Below are 17,590 nucleotides of genomic sequence, written 5' to 3'. Positions count from 1 at the left end.
TAAATAAGCTATTATTTGTCGAGCTCTAAGAACAGTGCCTGGCACTTAGCAACTGTCTTGTGTTGATTGACTAGATAAATATATTTTTAAAAGTCATGTTATGTGGGTGCCTTATAAACTCTGAATTTTGAATTTAGAATAAAGGTGAACATATTTGATATGGTAAATGGTCAGCTCTTTGCTCAGTTACCACAGAATATATACTAATAAGATTACCCATTGGAGAGTTTCATTAATAGCATGAAGTAAAATAAAAATGCCTGGAAGGAAGATATAGAGCTCCGTCTTTTTAACACCAATTTCTGGAGAGGGGAGTTAGGTATTGTTTCAGAACCTGCAGGAAGAATATGTGTCAGAATTGTGGATAGTAGTGTGGACCGTACTGAGGACCCCACAGTCCATGAAACAGAGCGAGGTCTTAGAAAACATCCTTTAAGAAAAGCCTTAAAGCTGATTTAGACAGATTTCCTGGTGGTGATGGGCAACATATTTTGTATTACTAATGCTAGGGCTTTATTTAACACTATCATTCAACAATAACATTATGAACAAATTTTAACATGGAAAATATTGTCTTGTGTTCTTTATTCTCAATTGTCTATTCAAATGGATAAAAATAATTATACCTGTATAATACCTATACAATTTTTTAAAATTTTTAATTGGAACATATCAAATTACGCACCTTATTTTATGCAATTGAGATGATCCTGAAGAGTTAAAATACAAATCAATGTTTAAATATTTGATCAGAGTTTAACAGTATCAGAAAGTCCACCATATATAGCATAGTGGTATTCTCTTCTATATATAATAAAAGACGTCTTATGAGTACAAATAGCTGCTAATTATCTTCTTTAAATCCATTTAGACTCTGATAGGTAGTTTTTTTTATTATTATTATGATATGTTAGTCACCGTACAGTACATCATTAGCTTTTGATGTAGTGTCCCATGATTCATTGTTTGCCTGTAACACCAAGTGCTCCATGCAATACGTGCCCTCCTTAATACCCTTCACCCGGCTAGCCCATCCGCCCACCCCTCACTCCCCTCTAAAATCCTCAGTTTGTTTCCCGGAGTCCATAGTCTTTCATCGTTCATCTCCCCCTCTGTTTTCCCCCCTTCATTTTTCCCTTTCTTCTCCTAACGATCTCCCTGCTATTCCTTATGTTCCACAAATAAGTGAACCCATATGATAATTGTCTTTCTCTGCTTGACTTACTTCACTGAGCGTAATCTCCTCCAGTCCCATCATGTTGATGCAAATGTTGGGTAATCGTTCTTTCTGATGGCTGAGTAATAGTCCATTGTATATATGGACCACATCTTTGTCCATTTGTCTGTGGAAGGGGATCTCGGCTCCCCAATGTTCATAGTAGCATTGCCCACGATAGGTAGGTTTTTAAAAGCAGAACATAATCATGAGAAAGGTTTAAATATTTTTCCCAAAATAGATACAGGTTTTAGACAGTACCTTCCATTAAAAAGAAAATATATGTTCATTTTAAAATTATGTAATTAAAAAAATTATAAAGAAGAAACTGAATGTTATCCTCAATTACTCTTAGATTTTGTTGCATAATGTTTTAGATAATTTTTCGGCATACACACACATAAACATGCAGAATACATTTTTCCTCACAAAATAGTTGAATATTTTATAGCTTATTTATTTGTAACTTAAATATATGACAAGATAATTGCATCATGTTTCCTAGTAGGTTTACAATCTTTAACTATTTTTCACTACTTGTGGCATTTCTTCTATATTTATACTGCTTAGATTATGTACCATTTGACTTTTTTGCTTATTTATATCTCATCTCCCTAAATACGTTATAACCTCTTTGAAGCAAGAGCCCTCTTTATTCTTTCATATTCCCTCAGCGTGGTCAACTCAGTGTCTCATTCATAGTAGATGTTCAATGAACAATGTGTAGACTGACAGTGATTGATTAATTTGCTTAGAAAATGCCATTACTGCCCAGTTCCTGAGCACAAAGGTGAGCAGCCCTTGAGAGCCAGTGTCGATTCAGTACCCGCAAGAGTTGACACTGTGACTCACATTCAAAATAACTATCAGATCTGTAACACATGGAAAGGAATTATCCGAAGCCACAGTTATTTGGCCACAAAAGACCAAAGAGTTCCTCTGGGCAGAAAACATGTCTCCTACCCGAGAGGAAGCATTCGACTTAAGGGCTTATTGTCAGGGGGCTTACGGTCTCCTGGGTCTTTTCTGAACATAGTGATTATATTAGTAAGAAGCTTATTTAATCTTTCGTTACTCATTGCTCTTCAGCTTCACAAACGTGTTTGGCCAGATGTTGCTTAAGGTTCTTCCCACCTCTAACATACTGGGTTTTCTAAGCTGTGCTAACAGTGTCAGGTCAGTGAATGAACCCTCATTTGAGGGATGTAAGTATCAGCCTAGAGGCAGCCTCCTTACCGGGTGTTGTTAAAGGACATTTCCCAGATGTTTGGCATGTCTGGATTGTGAGCACATCTGACTCTGTACATATGATGAAGATTTAGCTGTGCCCACCTTTCTCACTTGGTTACTGTGCCTTATAAATGCCACTTACAAGGATAAGGAAACTACCCAGACTTAGGTTATTTTAGAGAACAATTTGAGAGGATTATTCTGCATCTTGCTTTGAAGGTCTCTGGACAAAACAGACACAACCTTCTGAAAGAAAGTATCACAAAGACCATGACTTCTATGCTGGAAATACTAAGTTTATTGTAAAACAGAAGACATGATTGAGGAGTTAGACAGCGGTCCTGAGAGGACAGGGTACTCTTGGTCAGTAGTCAGTCTGCAAAAGGGGCGCCAGTGCCTACTCTGAGCTAGGCTGAAGAGATGTGAAACGGGCTTCTCAGAAAAGGCATGCTGTTCTGTCATGAAGAGCAGGATGGATGGACCCCACAATCTACTGGGGACCCTCAGTGATGCACTGCTCAGCAGCAGGGGGAGGTCCTGCAGGTGGTGCGGCAGGGGGCAGGCTGGCAGCAGGGGGGGCGGCAGCAGGGCGCCTGCACAGAGATGGGCTGGCAGCAGGTGGAGGCCCAGCAGCAGGGGCGGCAGACCACGGCCGTGCAGGACGTGGGGCAGCAGCTGATGGGGCGGCAGCAGCCCTCCTGCAGGGAGCAGGGGTCACAGCAGACAGGGCGGCGGCAGGGCTCACAGATGGGGCGCGTGCAGCGGCAGGTGCAGGTCACGGGGCGGCACACGGTGGTCTGGCAGGACACGGGGCGGCAGCAGCAGGGGTCGCGGCAGCAGCAGGGCTGGCAGCAGCCTCCCCCACAGCCCGAGGAGGAGCAGGTGGAGCCGCAGCAGGAGCCGGACATGGTGATGTCTGGGGTTGGTTACGGTTGGACTGGTGAGAGGATTTGGGTGTTGTCAGGTGTGAATGTCTTTGTCCTGCTCGGGGGCCTTTATATACCCTGGCCAGCTGCTGATGACCCCCAGGACACAGGTCATTTCCTTGTTTGTGTTTATTCGTTCTGAAATGGCACTGATAGGTTAGCAAGTTCCCTAGACATTTTTTTTTAGGTGCTCAGGTACTCATGAAAGACCATTTGCTTTCCTTATTTAATGGAGACCCATTATATTTTGCTATTTATGGTTCAAATATGAACTTAATGACCCTAACTTCAAAGTTTCCAATTATCTTTATAATTAGTGATGTTTTTGCAATTGATGTTTTGATAGCACAGAGTAGCTGTCATGATCTTACTAGTAGTAGAAGTGAATTCCCCAAGTTGTGAGTGTCCGTTTCCACTGCTAAGCTTCCTGGACAAAACAAGTTCAGGAAAATAATAAGAGACTATTTCAAAAGTCATGGTCTGTCAATAAAAGAAGTTTTACTGTGTCATTTTTGGAGCTACAAGAATGCATCTTATCATTTTGTCATCAGTGGGGGCCCCCCCAATTTTTTTATTTTGGTAAAATACATAATAACATAAAATTTAGTATCTTAACCATTTTTAAGTGTACAGTTTAGTGGTATGATGTACATTCGTATTGTTGTGAACCATCAGCAGCATCCATATCTAGAACTTTTTTTTTAAATAAAAGATTTTATGTATATATGTATGTATGTATGTATTTAGAGAGAGGGGGTGGGTGCGCGGGCAGAGGGAGAGAAAGAATCCCAAGCAGACTTTGTGCTGACCACAGAGCATAATGTGGGGCTCGATCTCATGACCCTGAGATCATGACTTGAGCTGAAATCAAGAGTTAGGTGCTCGACTGACTAAGCCACCCAGGGGCCCCTGGAACTCTTTTCATCTTGCAAAAGTGAAATTCTGTTTCCATCAAACACTAACTCCCCATTGAACCCCTCTCCCCAGCCCCTGGCAACCACCACTGTACCTTTTTTTTTTTTTCTTAATTATCTCCTTTCCCCCCACATCCCACAAGTGTTGGCTCCAGCACTTGGGTGTCATGGGTGTATGACTTTAGGCAAGTCACTTACCTTGTTCCTTATGTACAGAATGTATAATATAAACCCAGCCTCTGGTAACCCCTGTTCTACTCTCTGTTACTGTGAGTTTGGCTTTTTTTTTTTTTTTTTGTCTTAGATAATGTGCTCGTTATTTTCCATAGTTGTAGCTTTCCAAACCATGGTGAATTTCATTTTTTAATCTTCATGATAGCTAGTATCATCGAATTCTAACAATTATATTCTAAATATTGTGCTAAAAGAAAGAAATGTATTAATTTATTCTCATAAGAATCCTACGAGGAAGGTATTGTATTCCTCATTTTACGCATAAGGAACCAGAGAAGTGACTTGCCTAAGGTCACAAACCTACTAGGTTGGAGCCAGACTTACTGCAGAAACATCTGTGGAAACATAATTTGTAAGCCCAGGAGCTGAAGAATGGAATGTGGTTACCATAGTCCCTTTCATTAAGGAATGTCTGTTTTATGTAGGAATTCTGACAGTGAATTTATTTTTACAATAGTTGGTTTTTATGAAATGGCTAATTTTTAGAGTTATCTGAAAGGGCTCTATCTTCTCAGTATCCTCAAGAACTCAAAGAATTATCTCCCACATAGCTTTCTAAAAATTCCAAAACATACCCTAAGGAGATAGCATCAAAGTTGGACATAACTAAGTGATTATGGGGGACTATGAACAAAACCACTGTTGAGAAGGAAGAATTTACCCTTTAAAGTCCTTCTAGCTGGACTAAGCAACAAATTGACATGAGACAGATTAACAGGAGAAAATAAAATTTAATAGCATGCTTACTGGGAATCCACACAGCCTTGGACATTCCAAAGATAGTGAGGCAACAAGATACTTTATCTGAGCTAAGGAGAGGGATAGGGCCTGAGGATACAAAGGGCTGAAAGACCTCGAACAGGAAGGTGAGAGGAGATGTTTGGAAAACAAAGGTTGCCCTATTATGCAGGTAAGTGTCTTAGATAAAGAGGAATCTTGTTAGTAAGTTTCTTCCCGGTAGAGGCAGGTAGTTGAGGAGGAGGTACAGAACATATCCTGAATCTGCCGGGTTTTGATTGCTTTTAACTCAGGAAAATGTTTATGCCAAAGTGGCCCATTTTGGTGCAGCCTGCGCTTGGCCTCTACAGCACCATTTAGGTGAAGGTTGCAGTCTACCAGCATAACAGAGCCCCAGGTAGTGATCCCAGCCAAAGCTGGTCTCCAGGCCTGCTTTGTCATACCCTGTGTCTTGTTCCAGTGTCCCCCATGCACAATGCTTGAGCATATTCCTGCTTACAGAGCCAGTTGTGATTCTCAGTTGTTTGGGACTGTAGGAAAATCATTTCACTCAGCCATTTTGTAGACTCTGCCTTTGGATTTGCTTGGTTCTGACCTTTTGCTTTACAACTAAGTCTGTTCTGGATCTGTGGTTGAAGGCAGTGGTGCAAGCCTCCTTTTTGATCATTCTGTTGCGGAAAAATAAAAATCAGACTGGCGAGAGACCAAGTGACACTTGGAGAAGTAGGAGAACTCAGGCTTATTTTATGCTGGCAGACCCAGACGAGCTCGTGCTCGAAATTCTGGGCCTAGGATAGTGGGGTTACAGACGATAATAGGGGGGTGCAAGGGGTCAGTTTCCAAGGGCTGTGCTGACTGCTGCTAGGTGAGTTTAAATGGGCGGGGGTGCTGTTTTAGGCAGGACAGTGGTTAGGGAGCTTGTGGTGGGAAGCCTGTTTGCAGAAGCAGAAAGGGCTGGTTATTGCTTGCTCCCAGCGGGGCTTCTGGATATCTCTTGCTGTACGGACTGAGCTAGTAACTTTCCATCTTCTGGGTTCTGCTGGCCTGGGCCTGCTCTGGGTAGTTTTCCTCTTCATTTCTGCTTGCATAGGCTCTTGCAGGCTTACTCAGATCCACACCAACCACGGTGGTTGACCATGGCATGGAGTTACTCAGGAAACAAACACAATCCAGTAATAATGATAAGCTTGGGAGTCCACAAAGAATTCTACATCTGAGAAAACACTGTAAAACAAGGAATTCTGTAGAAGGCTAACAAGGAAAATTCTGAGGGTGGGAAATCGTGTAGAGAATTTTTAAAATGGTGTTCAAGAATATTTAGAAAGAAACTGGACTTGTGAGCCTATCTACGAGTAAATCATTAAACCCTTACTAAAGAGAAAACTCCATTGTGCATGTGAATGTTTTGACTATAATGGGCTTCTTGTTGAGAAGTTTTTACCGTATTTCAAAAAAATACTGTGCTTCATGAGGTGGCTTATTTATTTTACTGTAGGAATGCACGTGTCCAGCATGAGGAGAGAATCACTGAGGGATGGAGATGTTTTTCTCTCTTCCAACCATGTAGAGCTTATTCATTCCCTCGTTCAACAAATAATGATTATATCCTATGTGCCAAACATGGCACAGATCAGTGGGAATCCAGCAATGAACAAAGTCAGTCAAGTTCCACCCCTTCACAAAGCTCACCTGGCCTGCCTCCTCTCTCTGGGCAGGTAGATATGCCCAAGCAGACAAGCAGCACATTCCAGAAAACTCTTTTAGATCATATGTTGGGAACTCAATGCATATTTCTCAGGAAAACAATAGTGGTTGGTTTCCTGACCAGCCTAAATAGTGTTTACCAACAATAAAAGCATATCCAGCGTGGATTAATGTTTTTCTATTTCAGCTACATTGGTATTGTTTTAAGGGTAAAATCATTTGGAGTTCTAAATTAGAATGGTTCCTTTGCCCAGCAGCAGTGACTCCATTAGAATCAGAGTTGGCCATAGTGGTGCTGGAGGGGAGCCATGGAAAAGGTGGTACAGTGATTCTTCCAGCCTAGGCCTTCAGTGGTTCGGGATTCCCCGGTACCAATTGTATTAATCACTGCATAGTTCTCTAAATCAGAGTATAAACGCAGCTCTAACTTAGGCTTCCTCCCTCTTATCACATGTGTGGGGATGATTCATGGGTCAAGTCACAATCAGAGAAAACTGCTGTAGTCTCTCCATTTCCTCAGCATCACCACAAAACCTGTGGCTTGAACTCCGAAGGTGCCTCACATGAGATGTTCCTCATTATTTGAACTGCTATTAAAATTACAGACCTTACACCTGAATTGTTCCTAAAGCTTTAAAAAAAAAAAATGGCCCTTGAAAAATCCTTTTTTCTTTGTTTTATTCTGATTCTGCATTCCATACCGTGAGCTAAAAATGAACTTTTGAAGATTAATAAACAATGAGGAGAAACACATTTGCTTCCCAGAAATAAAATTTTTATTATTTTACCACGCAAAACCCCATCATAAATATAATGATATTCTGGAAAAGTATCCTGTCTTGTAATAGTAGAGATGTGATGATGAGTCAGTGGGATAGAGCTCCATTGAAGACGAATTTGCTCTTTGTTCACTCATTTTTTTCAAGCCAGGAATTCAAATGATGAAAGATGTTTCTAAAGATTGTAGGAAAGGGCCAGGATTAACTGGGTAATTATGTGGGAAAATGGATAGACAGCTACTGTTGAGTTGGTTGTTGAAGAGCATGTAGGTTGCAAAGGAGAGGTCTCTCATAGGATCCCTTGGGGTGGGAAAAATTTTTGCATGTTTCTGAACACCTGGGAATGCTTCTTAATGGGCTGTTCAGCAGCAGGGGGAGGTCCTGCAGGTGGTGCGGCAGGGGGCAGGCTGGCAGCAGGGGGGGCGGCAGCAGGGCGCCTGCACAGAGATGGGCTGGCAGCAGGTGGAGGCCCAGCAGCAGGGGCGGCAGACCACGGCCGTGCAGGACGTGGGGCAGCAGCTGATGGGGCGGCAGCAGCCCTCCTGCAGGGAGCAGGGGTCACAGCAGACAGGGCGGCGGCAGGGCTCACAGATGGGGCGCGTGCAGCGGCAGGTGCAGGTCACGGGGCGGCACACGGTGGTCTGGCAGGACACGGGGCGGCAGCAGCAGGGGTCGCGGCAGCAGCAGGGCTGGCAGCAGCCTCCCCCACAGCCCGAGGAGGAGCAGGTGGAGCCGCAGCAGGAGCCGGACATGGTGATATCTGGGGTTGGTTACGGTTGGACTGGTGAGAGGATTTGGGTGTTGTCAGGTGTGAATGTCTTTGTCCTGCTCGGGGGGCCTTTATATACCCTGGCCAGCTGCTGATGACCCCCAGGACACAGGTCATTTCCTGGAGTTGAGGTTGCCCATTGACCTCTAGATTGGTGGATTCGGTTGCTGAGGCAGCAGTTCCAACAGCATGGAAAGATGCTTTCCTTTCTGCCTGTGTGCTTTCTTCCTCATTGAAATGAATAGTTGATTATATCATCCAAAAAATTACTTGTGGACTAACCAATCCTTCCAGACCATATCACATGACAAGTTGAAAGTTTGACGAAGCCACTGTTGCCACCATCATACTTTCCTCTTGTTCCTCTTATTCACCACCCATGACTAAGTGTGAGCCTGTAAGGTTCATGAGGTCACAGGCCTAGTTTCTGATTGACATTGAGATGAAGCAAGAATTTCTGAAAAACCAAAATGACTCATGGAAGGAGACATGTACTGATTCTATGGGAAGAATGGCCCAATGCTTCTGGAAAACAGAATAGTGCTTCACCTTGTTCTTAAGGAAATAATCACCAGAGCCACTGGAGTGACTCCAGTTGGCCTATTAATCAGTCACTACTGAGACTCTTACCGTGTAAACAGCACCACGCTATTTGGGAGTGAGAGGGAAAGGAAGAAAAGGAAGTTCTAAGTAGTTTCTTATCACACAGTAGTTACACATGTTAGGACGGCAAGACAGAGGCAGATAAAGCAGTGAAAGGAGAAGACTTTTCAACAAGGTCGAGCTAAGTGAGAACTTTATTCATATTATGCATTTTGAACACCCCTCCCTGAGTATGGTCTTAGAAATAGAATTGAAATTGGGATTACTCTTTCTTTCCAGGTGTGAACATAAGCACTTATATTGCGTTCTTCAAAATATATTGAAAATATTTATAAAGGAACCAGTTATCTTTATGTAGTAAATGCTTTGGTCCATTGGTGAGGGTTCGATTGCTTGTGAAGTGTGAAATTGGCCTTAGGAAGAACAAGGGGAACCACGTGTACCGACAACTGATAAAATAGCTTTGTCCTTTTTTAGCCACAGCTAAGGAAAGTGGAAGTATAGAAAATAAATTTATATTTAGAAGGTAGGTTAAGGATGACATTGTCCAAGGCTTGCTGATGACTCTCAGACCAAATTTGTCCCCACAAAGTGTTTTTTTGGTAGATCATATTTTATACGTATGTTGGTCTGCTGTAGTCCTGGTCCTTGAATGCCTTTGAGTTCGTGACCCATCATAGTCCTTCACAATTTTTGAGCGGCCTGATTTGTAAAATGATTTCTCTAAAGTGATGCAGATAAGAGGATGGCAAAGTGTTGACAACACTGTGGTCTTCTGTTGACTCCAAACACCGATGGATGACCCATTGTCTTTTCCAGCTCTGAGTTACTTCAGACTGGTGAACAGATAGTCATAGTTACCAAAACTTCTATCTCATCTAGTGACGTAAAATGGGAACTTGCTTGATTTATGGTTTAGTGTATTGTTTTTTTGTCCTAGAATATATACAGCAATTCAAATAGTAGGAATAGAAAGATGTCTGTAAACTCACTGCAATCATAGACTGTCAGAAACTTTGCTGTTTTAAGCCACATCAGTAAGAATGGAAGATCCCCCTATTTCTGGGACAGGTTATTAGTCACCTTAACATAAAGAAGCAGCCTCAATACCCAGCCCGAAGGCAAAGTTTCAGATAAGAGATTTTCAGGTAAAGCATTCCTCATTTATCTTAATGATATAGTTTTCAAAGAAAGAGGGGACCTGAGTCCTGTCACATCCTAGTCCTGATGTTAATTCTTTTGTACAAACCCCTGTTTTGCTTGGAGCCCATTAAAACACCATTTCATGTAATTTTATGTAAACTCTATAAAAAAACACTTTTCCTTTGTTGGGTGGGATGCCCCTGGTCCTATGCTGTGTAGTCTCCTTTGCTGTAGCACATAAATAGGCCAAAGCTTGGTCCCTAATCTTCACCACATGGACTTTTTTAGTCCTATTATTTGAACTCCAGATGTTCTGCAAGAGCATAATCACCAGTGTGGGAACAAGTAAATGTTAACCATGGTGGTGATAAATTGTGGGATTTTTTGTGGTTTGACTGAAAAAGTATGCAGTGTTGGTGACTTTTTTGATGGTGAACTATGCCTTCTTCTTCATAGTTTCATGAGTTGTGTTTTGTTAGGAACTGGCCACTGGATGTCAAGAAGGATTTTAAATTCTGAAAACAGAGTATGCGTTCCCTGTTCTCCCAAATGATCTTTGAAATACCTTCCAGTCATAAGAGTCAGAGATGGAGATGGGAAAGAGTGAGGTAGAAAGGGCAGGGGAAGGGTAGGGAAGACAAAGAGGGATTCAGATCCTTCCTCCCTCACCTAACAGTTGTGTGGCTTAGAGCTGATACCTGTCCCTCTGCAGCACGTTTCCTTAGCTGTAGAAGGGGAAGAGTCATCTGTCCCTGATGTTCTTCATAGGCCAGATTTATCATGAAATCTGTACAACGTGGAAGACAAAATGGATATCATTCATTGAAAAGAGAACATTTTAGATGGAAAAATTCTAGATGATCAGGGAGTGGGTGGGATTTTTTTCTGGAATTTAACAAATATCTTTTCTGCCTAGGGGCACCTGGGTAGCTCAGTTGGTTAAGTGTCCGAGTGTTGATTTCAGGGTCATGAGTTCAAGCCCTGTGTTGTGCTCCATGCTGGTGTGGAGCTTATTTAAAAAAAAACAAACAAAAAACAAAACACCACACACACACACACACACACACACACACACACACACACACACCTTTTCTGCCTAATAAATACCCTTTGCCTAAAGCCAGGGATGACTAACCCAAATAATCTTTCAGCGTTTCTTATAGTTGGAATTTAATTCCTTTGGGGGGTTCAGGGTGGAAGGAAAAGTCCATCAGATGTATGTAATATCCCCAGCTCTCCTTGCTCCTGAAGCTAGCTAAACCCTTATTCATAAAGCTTATAATCTAGGGCTCTTTCCTGTGGGTTAGCCGGTCAGCTTTTAAAGAGCATTTTCATTCTGAGATGGCCTCAATCTGATGATGAGGGTTGTTTTTGCCCTCTTTTCTTACACTTAGGATATCTTAGGAATATGCTTTGCTATATTAGGAAATCTGTTTCTGCCAGTGGATGTGGACTATCTTGAAAAAACAAAAAGCCTTCCCTTCAATTTTCTCCCACTCTCAGTGACATAATATGTAATAAATAGCACATCTTTTGAGCCCATTTGATACAGTGATGTTCAAATGTGCAACAAGGATATTAGTGGATGGTACTGGGTGAATGCTGTGTGCCAGGCACTTTACATACATAAGGTCATTTAACTTTCCCAGCAACCTACCATGGTAAGGATTAGCTTTACCATTTGGCAGAGGAGAAAACCTGAGTGTCAGAGAAGTTAAGTTATACTGATGCTGAAGATTCTGTTTTAAGTAGAATATCTATCTATTAGAATTCTTGTCATGAAGACAATTACCTTCTCATTTTGTTTGATTCAACAAATAGAAATCAAGTTACCAACCATATTCTAAACGTTGAGCTCAGTACTGAAAGCCAGAATAAATAAATCATGGCCTCTTCGTTGGAGACAGAGAAATAGATCATCTCAATATGATGCTGTATGGGGAGGGAAGTAAGCATAGGATACTATGGGCATATGGTGGGGCACCTAACCTAAACTCTGTGTGTGTCTGTGTGTGTGTGTGTGCATGTGCACACATTCATGCACACACATGTCCATGTGTGTGCACATATGTGTGGGTGTGTTTCTGTGGTGGAGGGGTGAGGACAGGACTATTAGAGAAGGCTGAGCAGAATCTTTGAAATGACTCAGTGTTAGGTAAGTGAAGAAAGTGGAGGGAAAGGGTAGGTGCAAAAAAATATTCCAGATAAATGAAAGAATATGACAAAAGCAAAGACTTACAGAACTGCATGGCGTGTGCCAGTTACTGTGAGTTTAATGTTACTTGCAGTGACTTAGTGGGGGCGTTTAGACATGAACCTGGACATGTGGGCAAAGGACAGACCCTGGAGGACCCCGTGTATATAGATTTCCTACCCACATAAACAGTCTGAGGACTAGCCTGGCCACCCTGTATCACCTTCCAAGATTCATACCAGGATTCCTGTCACCTCTCCCTTTCCTCTCCTGTCTTCCATACCTTCTCTGTCTTGTCTTCCTTCTTCCTATTCCTTGTCTGATCATCTAAATACACTCTTAAACATGTACTACTGAATGAATCAGAGAGCAGGGAAGTTTACAGGAAAAATTAGTTTATTGAAAACAAGCGAGCAGCACATTACAGAAGATGGCAGGGAAGGTTTGAGCAGCCCTCAGAGTTCAGGATGGGTTTGCAAAGTCCACTCTGAGGACTTTTGAAGAGAGATCTACCATCCATGGTGTCTTCAGCTGATGGGGACTTGGGAATTTGGCTGAGGGTGGCGATGGACATCTCCTTGTGTATCCAAATGGTAGGATGTAAAAATGACTATTGTCACCATATCAAAAATATCTATTTTTCTTTCCACTTTCTTAAAATGCAGAATAGGTGCTTAGACTCCAGTGTGTTGCTCTGTGGGGATGGTGGGGCTCTCAGCAGCAGGGGGAGGTCCTGCAGGTGGTGCGGCAGGGGGCAGGCTGGCAGCAGGGGGGGCGGCAGCAGGGCGCCTGCACAGAGATGGGCTGGCAGCAGGTGGAGGCCCAGCAGCAGGGGCGGCAGACCACGGCCGTGCAGGACGTGGGGCAGCAGCTGATGGGGCGGCAGCAGCCCTCCTGCAGGGAGCAGGGGTCACAGCAGACAGGGCGGCGGCAGGGCTCACAGATGGGGCGCGTGCAGCGGCAGGTGCAGGTCACGGGGCGGCACACGGTGGTCTGGCAGGACACGGGGCGGCAGCAGCAGGGGTCGCGGCAGCAGCAGGGCTGGCAGCAGCCTCCCCCACAGCCCGAGGAGGAGCAGGTGGAGCCGCAGCAGGAGCCGGACATGGTGATGTCTGGGGTTGGTTACGGTTGGACTGGTGAGAGGATTTGGGTGTTGTCAGGTGTGAATGTCTTTGTCCTGCTCGGGGGCCTTTATATACCCTGGCCAGCTGCTGATGACCCCCAGGACACATGATCATTTCTTAATCTTCTAACCAATTAAGTGAGGATTTAGCATTCAGTAAATGATGTTTTTTGAATCTTCACCTTATACACATCCATGCACACAACCACAAACATTCCTTTGTTTTCCATATTGTTTATTCTTACCAAATGTAGACATTGGATTCAATTCTGATGAATTTTCCTTTGAAATATTCCTAACTCATACAAGAGAAAAGAGTGTGTTTTCTAAACTAGAATTGTCTCTAATCACTGTGCCCTTTAGCCTTGAAGTCAGCATTTTATTGCTGGACTTCAAAGACTCACATAATAACCACCCAGTGACTTGCCTTATTTACACCTGTGCCCCTCACAGTAACAGGTTAATAGCAATACTCTTGTGTAGGCCAGTAGACATCTGCTTCCCAGATGTCTCCTTCCATGACTCACCAAGAGGCAGGTTTGTGGTTTTCAGATGAGGAGGGAGCACATGGTGTCCTGGACCCCTGCCACCCTGGTTTAGTCACTCTTCCGCAGTAGGTCCTGGGCTGTTCTTCCCTGGTTGTTGTCTCCCCATTCACCTGGAATGCCCTCCTCTTCCTTCCAAACCAAACTCAACTTCTACCTTGACTGTAAAATTTTCATAAGGATATGTTGCTGTTTTTAATCTTTGTAATTTATTTGGGATTAATAATTACATGTGTAGATTCTTGGAAGAGACTATAGAGAACATACAGCCCCTCATCTTATGGGAGAGGTCCTGTGGGTTCACACAATCACACAATGAAGTCTGGGTCTCTTCATTCCTCAGTAGCAGCCTTTACTAAGAGTTTCATGTTTATCAGGTTCGGTAGACCATAGTCTTCAGACAAGAGAGAGAATGTCTCAGGTGTCCCCCCCCCCCCATTTTTATCTCAAGTCTTAAAGTAAGCATCATTAAAAGTGATACTGGAAAAGAGTTAGGGAAGTGTCTTGTCCCAAGGAGAGGTAATCCGAAAGGGCCCCAGGACTTGTTTGCTGGGTCAGATCTGTGCGCCAGTGCAGAGGTGTCTCTCTGAGAGCGATCAACAGACCTTCGCTGTTGGTTGGGTGGGGGTGTGGGGAGTTGCCTGTTCTGGGATGTTCAAAGTGTAGTCTGGTTCCCTTTGGTAACACATTGTGGCGCTGTGAGATAATGAGCTTGTCTAATTCCTTTTATTGTTTTTTATTTATACTTCACCCCATGCCTTATCCCTTGTAATGAGTTCCATAAACTGGAAATTATGAAGTAGAGATAGACTTTTCCTTTGGATTTGAAGGAGGGGGGGAAAGAAGAATCCTGTTCCATCAACCCCACTTACTTTCTGTGAGCACTAAATGAAAGAAAGGGCCAGGAGCTTGCAAACCACCAATCAAATGTCCTAAAATTACTACTTTGAGCTTAAAGGGAGAGGCTTTTATTGTTTTCATGGGGGAATTAGTTTTATTTTTGCTTCAGTGATATCGTGGAAGATATAGATGTGAATTATATTAAATTCATTCTCTAAATCTCTTCATCCCAAGATTCTCTCTTGGCTCATTTACAGTATTAGTTGATTTTTAGTGTGCAGGTGCAGACTAAGTAATTCTCTGATATAATGTGGCTAGAATTACATGCAGGGTAGTTTTTTGTTGCTACCATGGTTGACTTAGTCAGCTGTAATGCATAATAAGCAACCACAAACTCTCAGAATGTACAACAACAAGTTTTTATTTTTTTGGTCACATGTCTGCAGGTCATTTGGGTTTTGTCTGAGTAAGGCTGGTCTTGGCTTCTGGCAATGGGTTCGTTTGGGGCTTCCTTCTGAATTAGAGTTGCCAGATTTAGCAAATAAAAATACAGGTGCCAAGTTAAAATTCGATTTCAGATAAACAAATAAATCTTTAGTATAAGTTTGCCTGAGTATGCATGGGGCATATTTATATTAAAAATTTGTTATTTATCTGAAGTTAAAATTTAATGAGGTGTCCTGTATTTTAATTGGCAACCCTGGTTCTGATGGCATAAGCACACGGGAGCAATGCAGTCATGCAGACATATTTCAAGTCTTTGCGTGGATCATGTCCTCTAACATTGCATTGGCCAAAGCAAGTCACATGGTGAAGTCCAAGTTACGGGGTGGGAGAGTGGAAGAGGAGTAGGAAGGGGAAGAGAGTAAACATTAATGAGGAATGATCTAATCTACCAGAGCAACAAATCAGTTATTTTAGGAATCTTTGTTGTGAAGCTTGGACAAAGACTTTTAGAAAGTCAGATTAGATGTTCAGTGCATTTCCATTCATTTGGGTAACTTTTATATCTCTTCCTCCTCCTCTTCCTGGTCAACTAGGAAATGTCATTGATTTAAAAAGGGACTTCCCGATCTACATATTTAAAGCAATCCCTATCAAAATACCAACAGCATTTTTTACAAAACTAGAACAAACAATCCCAAAATTTGTATGGAACCACGAAAGACCCCAAATAGCCAAAGCAGTCTTGAAAAAGCAAAGCAAAGCTGGAGATATCACAATTCCAGACTTCAAGTTATATTGCAAAGCTATAGTAATCAAAACACTACGCTGCTGGTACAGAATAGACACATAGGTCAATGGAACAGACTAGAAAATCCAGAAATGAACCCACAACTATACAGTCAATTAATATTCAATTAATATTCAACAAAGCAGGAAAGAATATCCAATGGGAGAAAGACAGTCTCTTCAACAAATGTTGTTGGGAAAATTGGACAGCAACATGCAAAAGAATGAAACTAGGTCACTTTCTTACACCATACACAAAAATAAATTCAAAATGGATGTGAGACCTAAAACCATAAACATCATAGAAGACAGCACAGGCAGTAATGTCTCTGACATTTGCTATAGCAAATTTTTTCTAGATAGATCTAGATAGATCTCCTGAGGCAAGGGCAATAAAGCAAAAATAATCTATTGGGACTACATCAGAATAAAAAGTGTCTGCACAGTGAAGGAAGCAGTGGACAAAACTAAAGGGCAGCCTACCGGGATGGGAGAAGAAATGCCTCTGATAGGGAAAAATCCCTTCTGCTTACCTTTTCAGCATTCCTTTGGCTAATCTTGGACCTTTTCTTTTCTATATGCATTTAGAAACAGTTAGTCATACTCTGTTAGAAAAATCTCATTGGAATTTTGATCAGAATGGTATAAAATTTATTGATTCAGCTAGGAAGAATTTTAAATTTAATTTTATTTATTTTTTTAAATATTTTTTTATTATGTTAGTCACCATACAGTCCATCCCTGGTTTTTGATCCTCCCCCCCATCACCAGCCTATCCCATTCCCCCACACCCCTACCCTCTGAAGCCCTCAGTTTGTTTCTCAGAGTCCATAGTCTCTCATGCTTCATTCCCCCTTCTGATTTTAACTTTTTAAGGGACCTCCACACTGTTTTCCAAAGTGGCTGTACCAACTTGCGTTCCCACCAACAATGTAAGAGGGATCCCCTTTCTCCACATCCTCTCCAACATTTGTTGTTTCCTGCCTTGTCAGTTTTTGCCATTCTAACCGGCATAAGGTGGTATCTCAGTGTGGGTTTGATTTGAATTTCCCTGATGGCTAATGTTTTTGAACATATTATCCATCACGAGCAAGTGGGATTCATCCCTGGGATGCCAGGGTGGTTCAACATTCACAAATCGATCAGTGTGATAGATCATGTCAACAATAAAAGAGTCAAGAACCATATGATACTCTCAATTGATGCAGAAAAAGCATCGGACAAAATACAGCATCCTTTCCTGATTAAAACCCTTCAGAGTGTAGGGATAGAGGGTACATTCCTCAATTTCATAAAAACCATCTATGAGAAACCTACAGCAAATATCATTCTCAATGGGGAAAAGCTGGAAGCCTTTCCTTTAAGATCGGGAACACGACAAGGATGCCCACTCTCACCA

General features: G+C 42.3%; 3 protein-coding genes across 3 annotated transcripts; all 3 read right to left on the bottom strand.

Moving 5' to 3' along the window:
* Window positions 1–2,747: 2,747 nt before the first annotated feature.
* LOC103662069 (keratin-associated protein 2-3) lies at window positions 2,748–3,667 on the bottom strand. The gene has a single exon (XM_008689728.2). It carries the CDS (start codon window positions 3,352–3,354, stop codon window positions 2,965–2,967), a length of 390 nt encoding a protein of 129 aa, XP_008687950.2. The 5' UTR covers window positions 3,355–3,667; the 3' UTR covers window positions 2,748–2,964.
* A 4,082-nt stretch (window positions 3,668–7,749) lies between these two features.
* LOC103662080 (keratin-associated protein 2-3) lies at window positions 7,750–8,524 on the bottom strand. Its single transcript, XM_008689737.1, has one exon. It carries the CDS (start codon window positions 8,491–8,493, stop codon window positions 8,104–8,106), a length of 390 nt encoding a protein of 129 aa, XP_008687959.1. The 5' UTR covers window positions 8,494–8,524; the 3' UTR covers window positions 7,750–8,103.
* Window positions 8,525–12,841: 4,317 nt separating this feature from the next.
* LOC103662291 (keratin-associated protein 2-3) lies at window positions 12,842–13,713 on the bottom strand. Its single transcript, XM_008689957.2, has one exon. The coding sequence runs from the start codon at window positions 13,552–13,554 to the stop codon at window positions 13,165–13,167; it is 390 nt and encodes a 129-aa protein (XP_008688179.2). The 5' UTR covers window positions 13,555–13,713; the 3' UTR covers window positions 12,842–13,164.
* Window positions 13,714–17,590: the final 3,877 nt, after the last annotated feature.

This window comes from Ursus maritimus, unplaced genomic scaffold, assembly GCF_017311325.1.
Source record: "Ursus maritimus isolate PB19 unplaced genomic scaffold, ASM1731132v1 scaffold_24, whole genome shotgun sequence".
Taxonomy (NCBI): Eukaryota; Metazoa; Chordata; class Mammalia; order Carnivora; family Ursidae; genus Ursus; species Ursus maritimus.
The sequence above is the reverse complement of the archived record's forward strand: the minus strand, read 5'-3'. Positions and strand labels throughout refer to the sequence as shown.

Coding starts and splice junctions, on each gene's coding strand:
- LOC103662069 (XM_008689728.2), bottom strand. CDS start 3,354: ATGTCCGGCTCCTGCTGCGGCTCCACCTGCTCCTCCTCGGGCTGTGGG.
- LOC103662080 (XM_008689737.1), bottom strand. CDS start 8,493: ATGTCCGGCTCCTGCTGCGGCTCCACCTGCTCCTCCTCGGGCTGTGGG.
- LOC103662291 (XM_008689957.2), bottom strand. CDS start 13,554: ATGTCCGGCTCCTGCTGCGGCTCCACCTGCTCCTCCTCGGGCTGTGGG.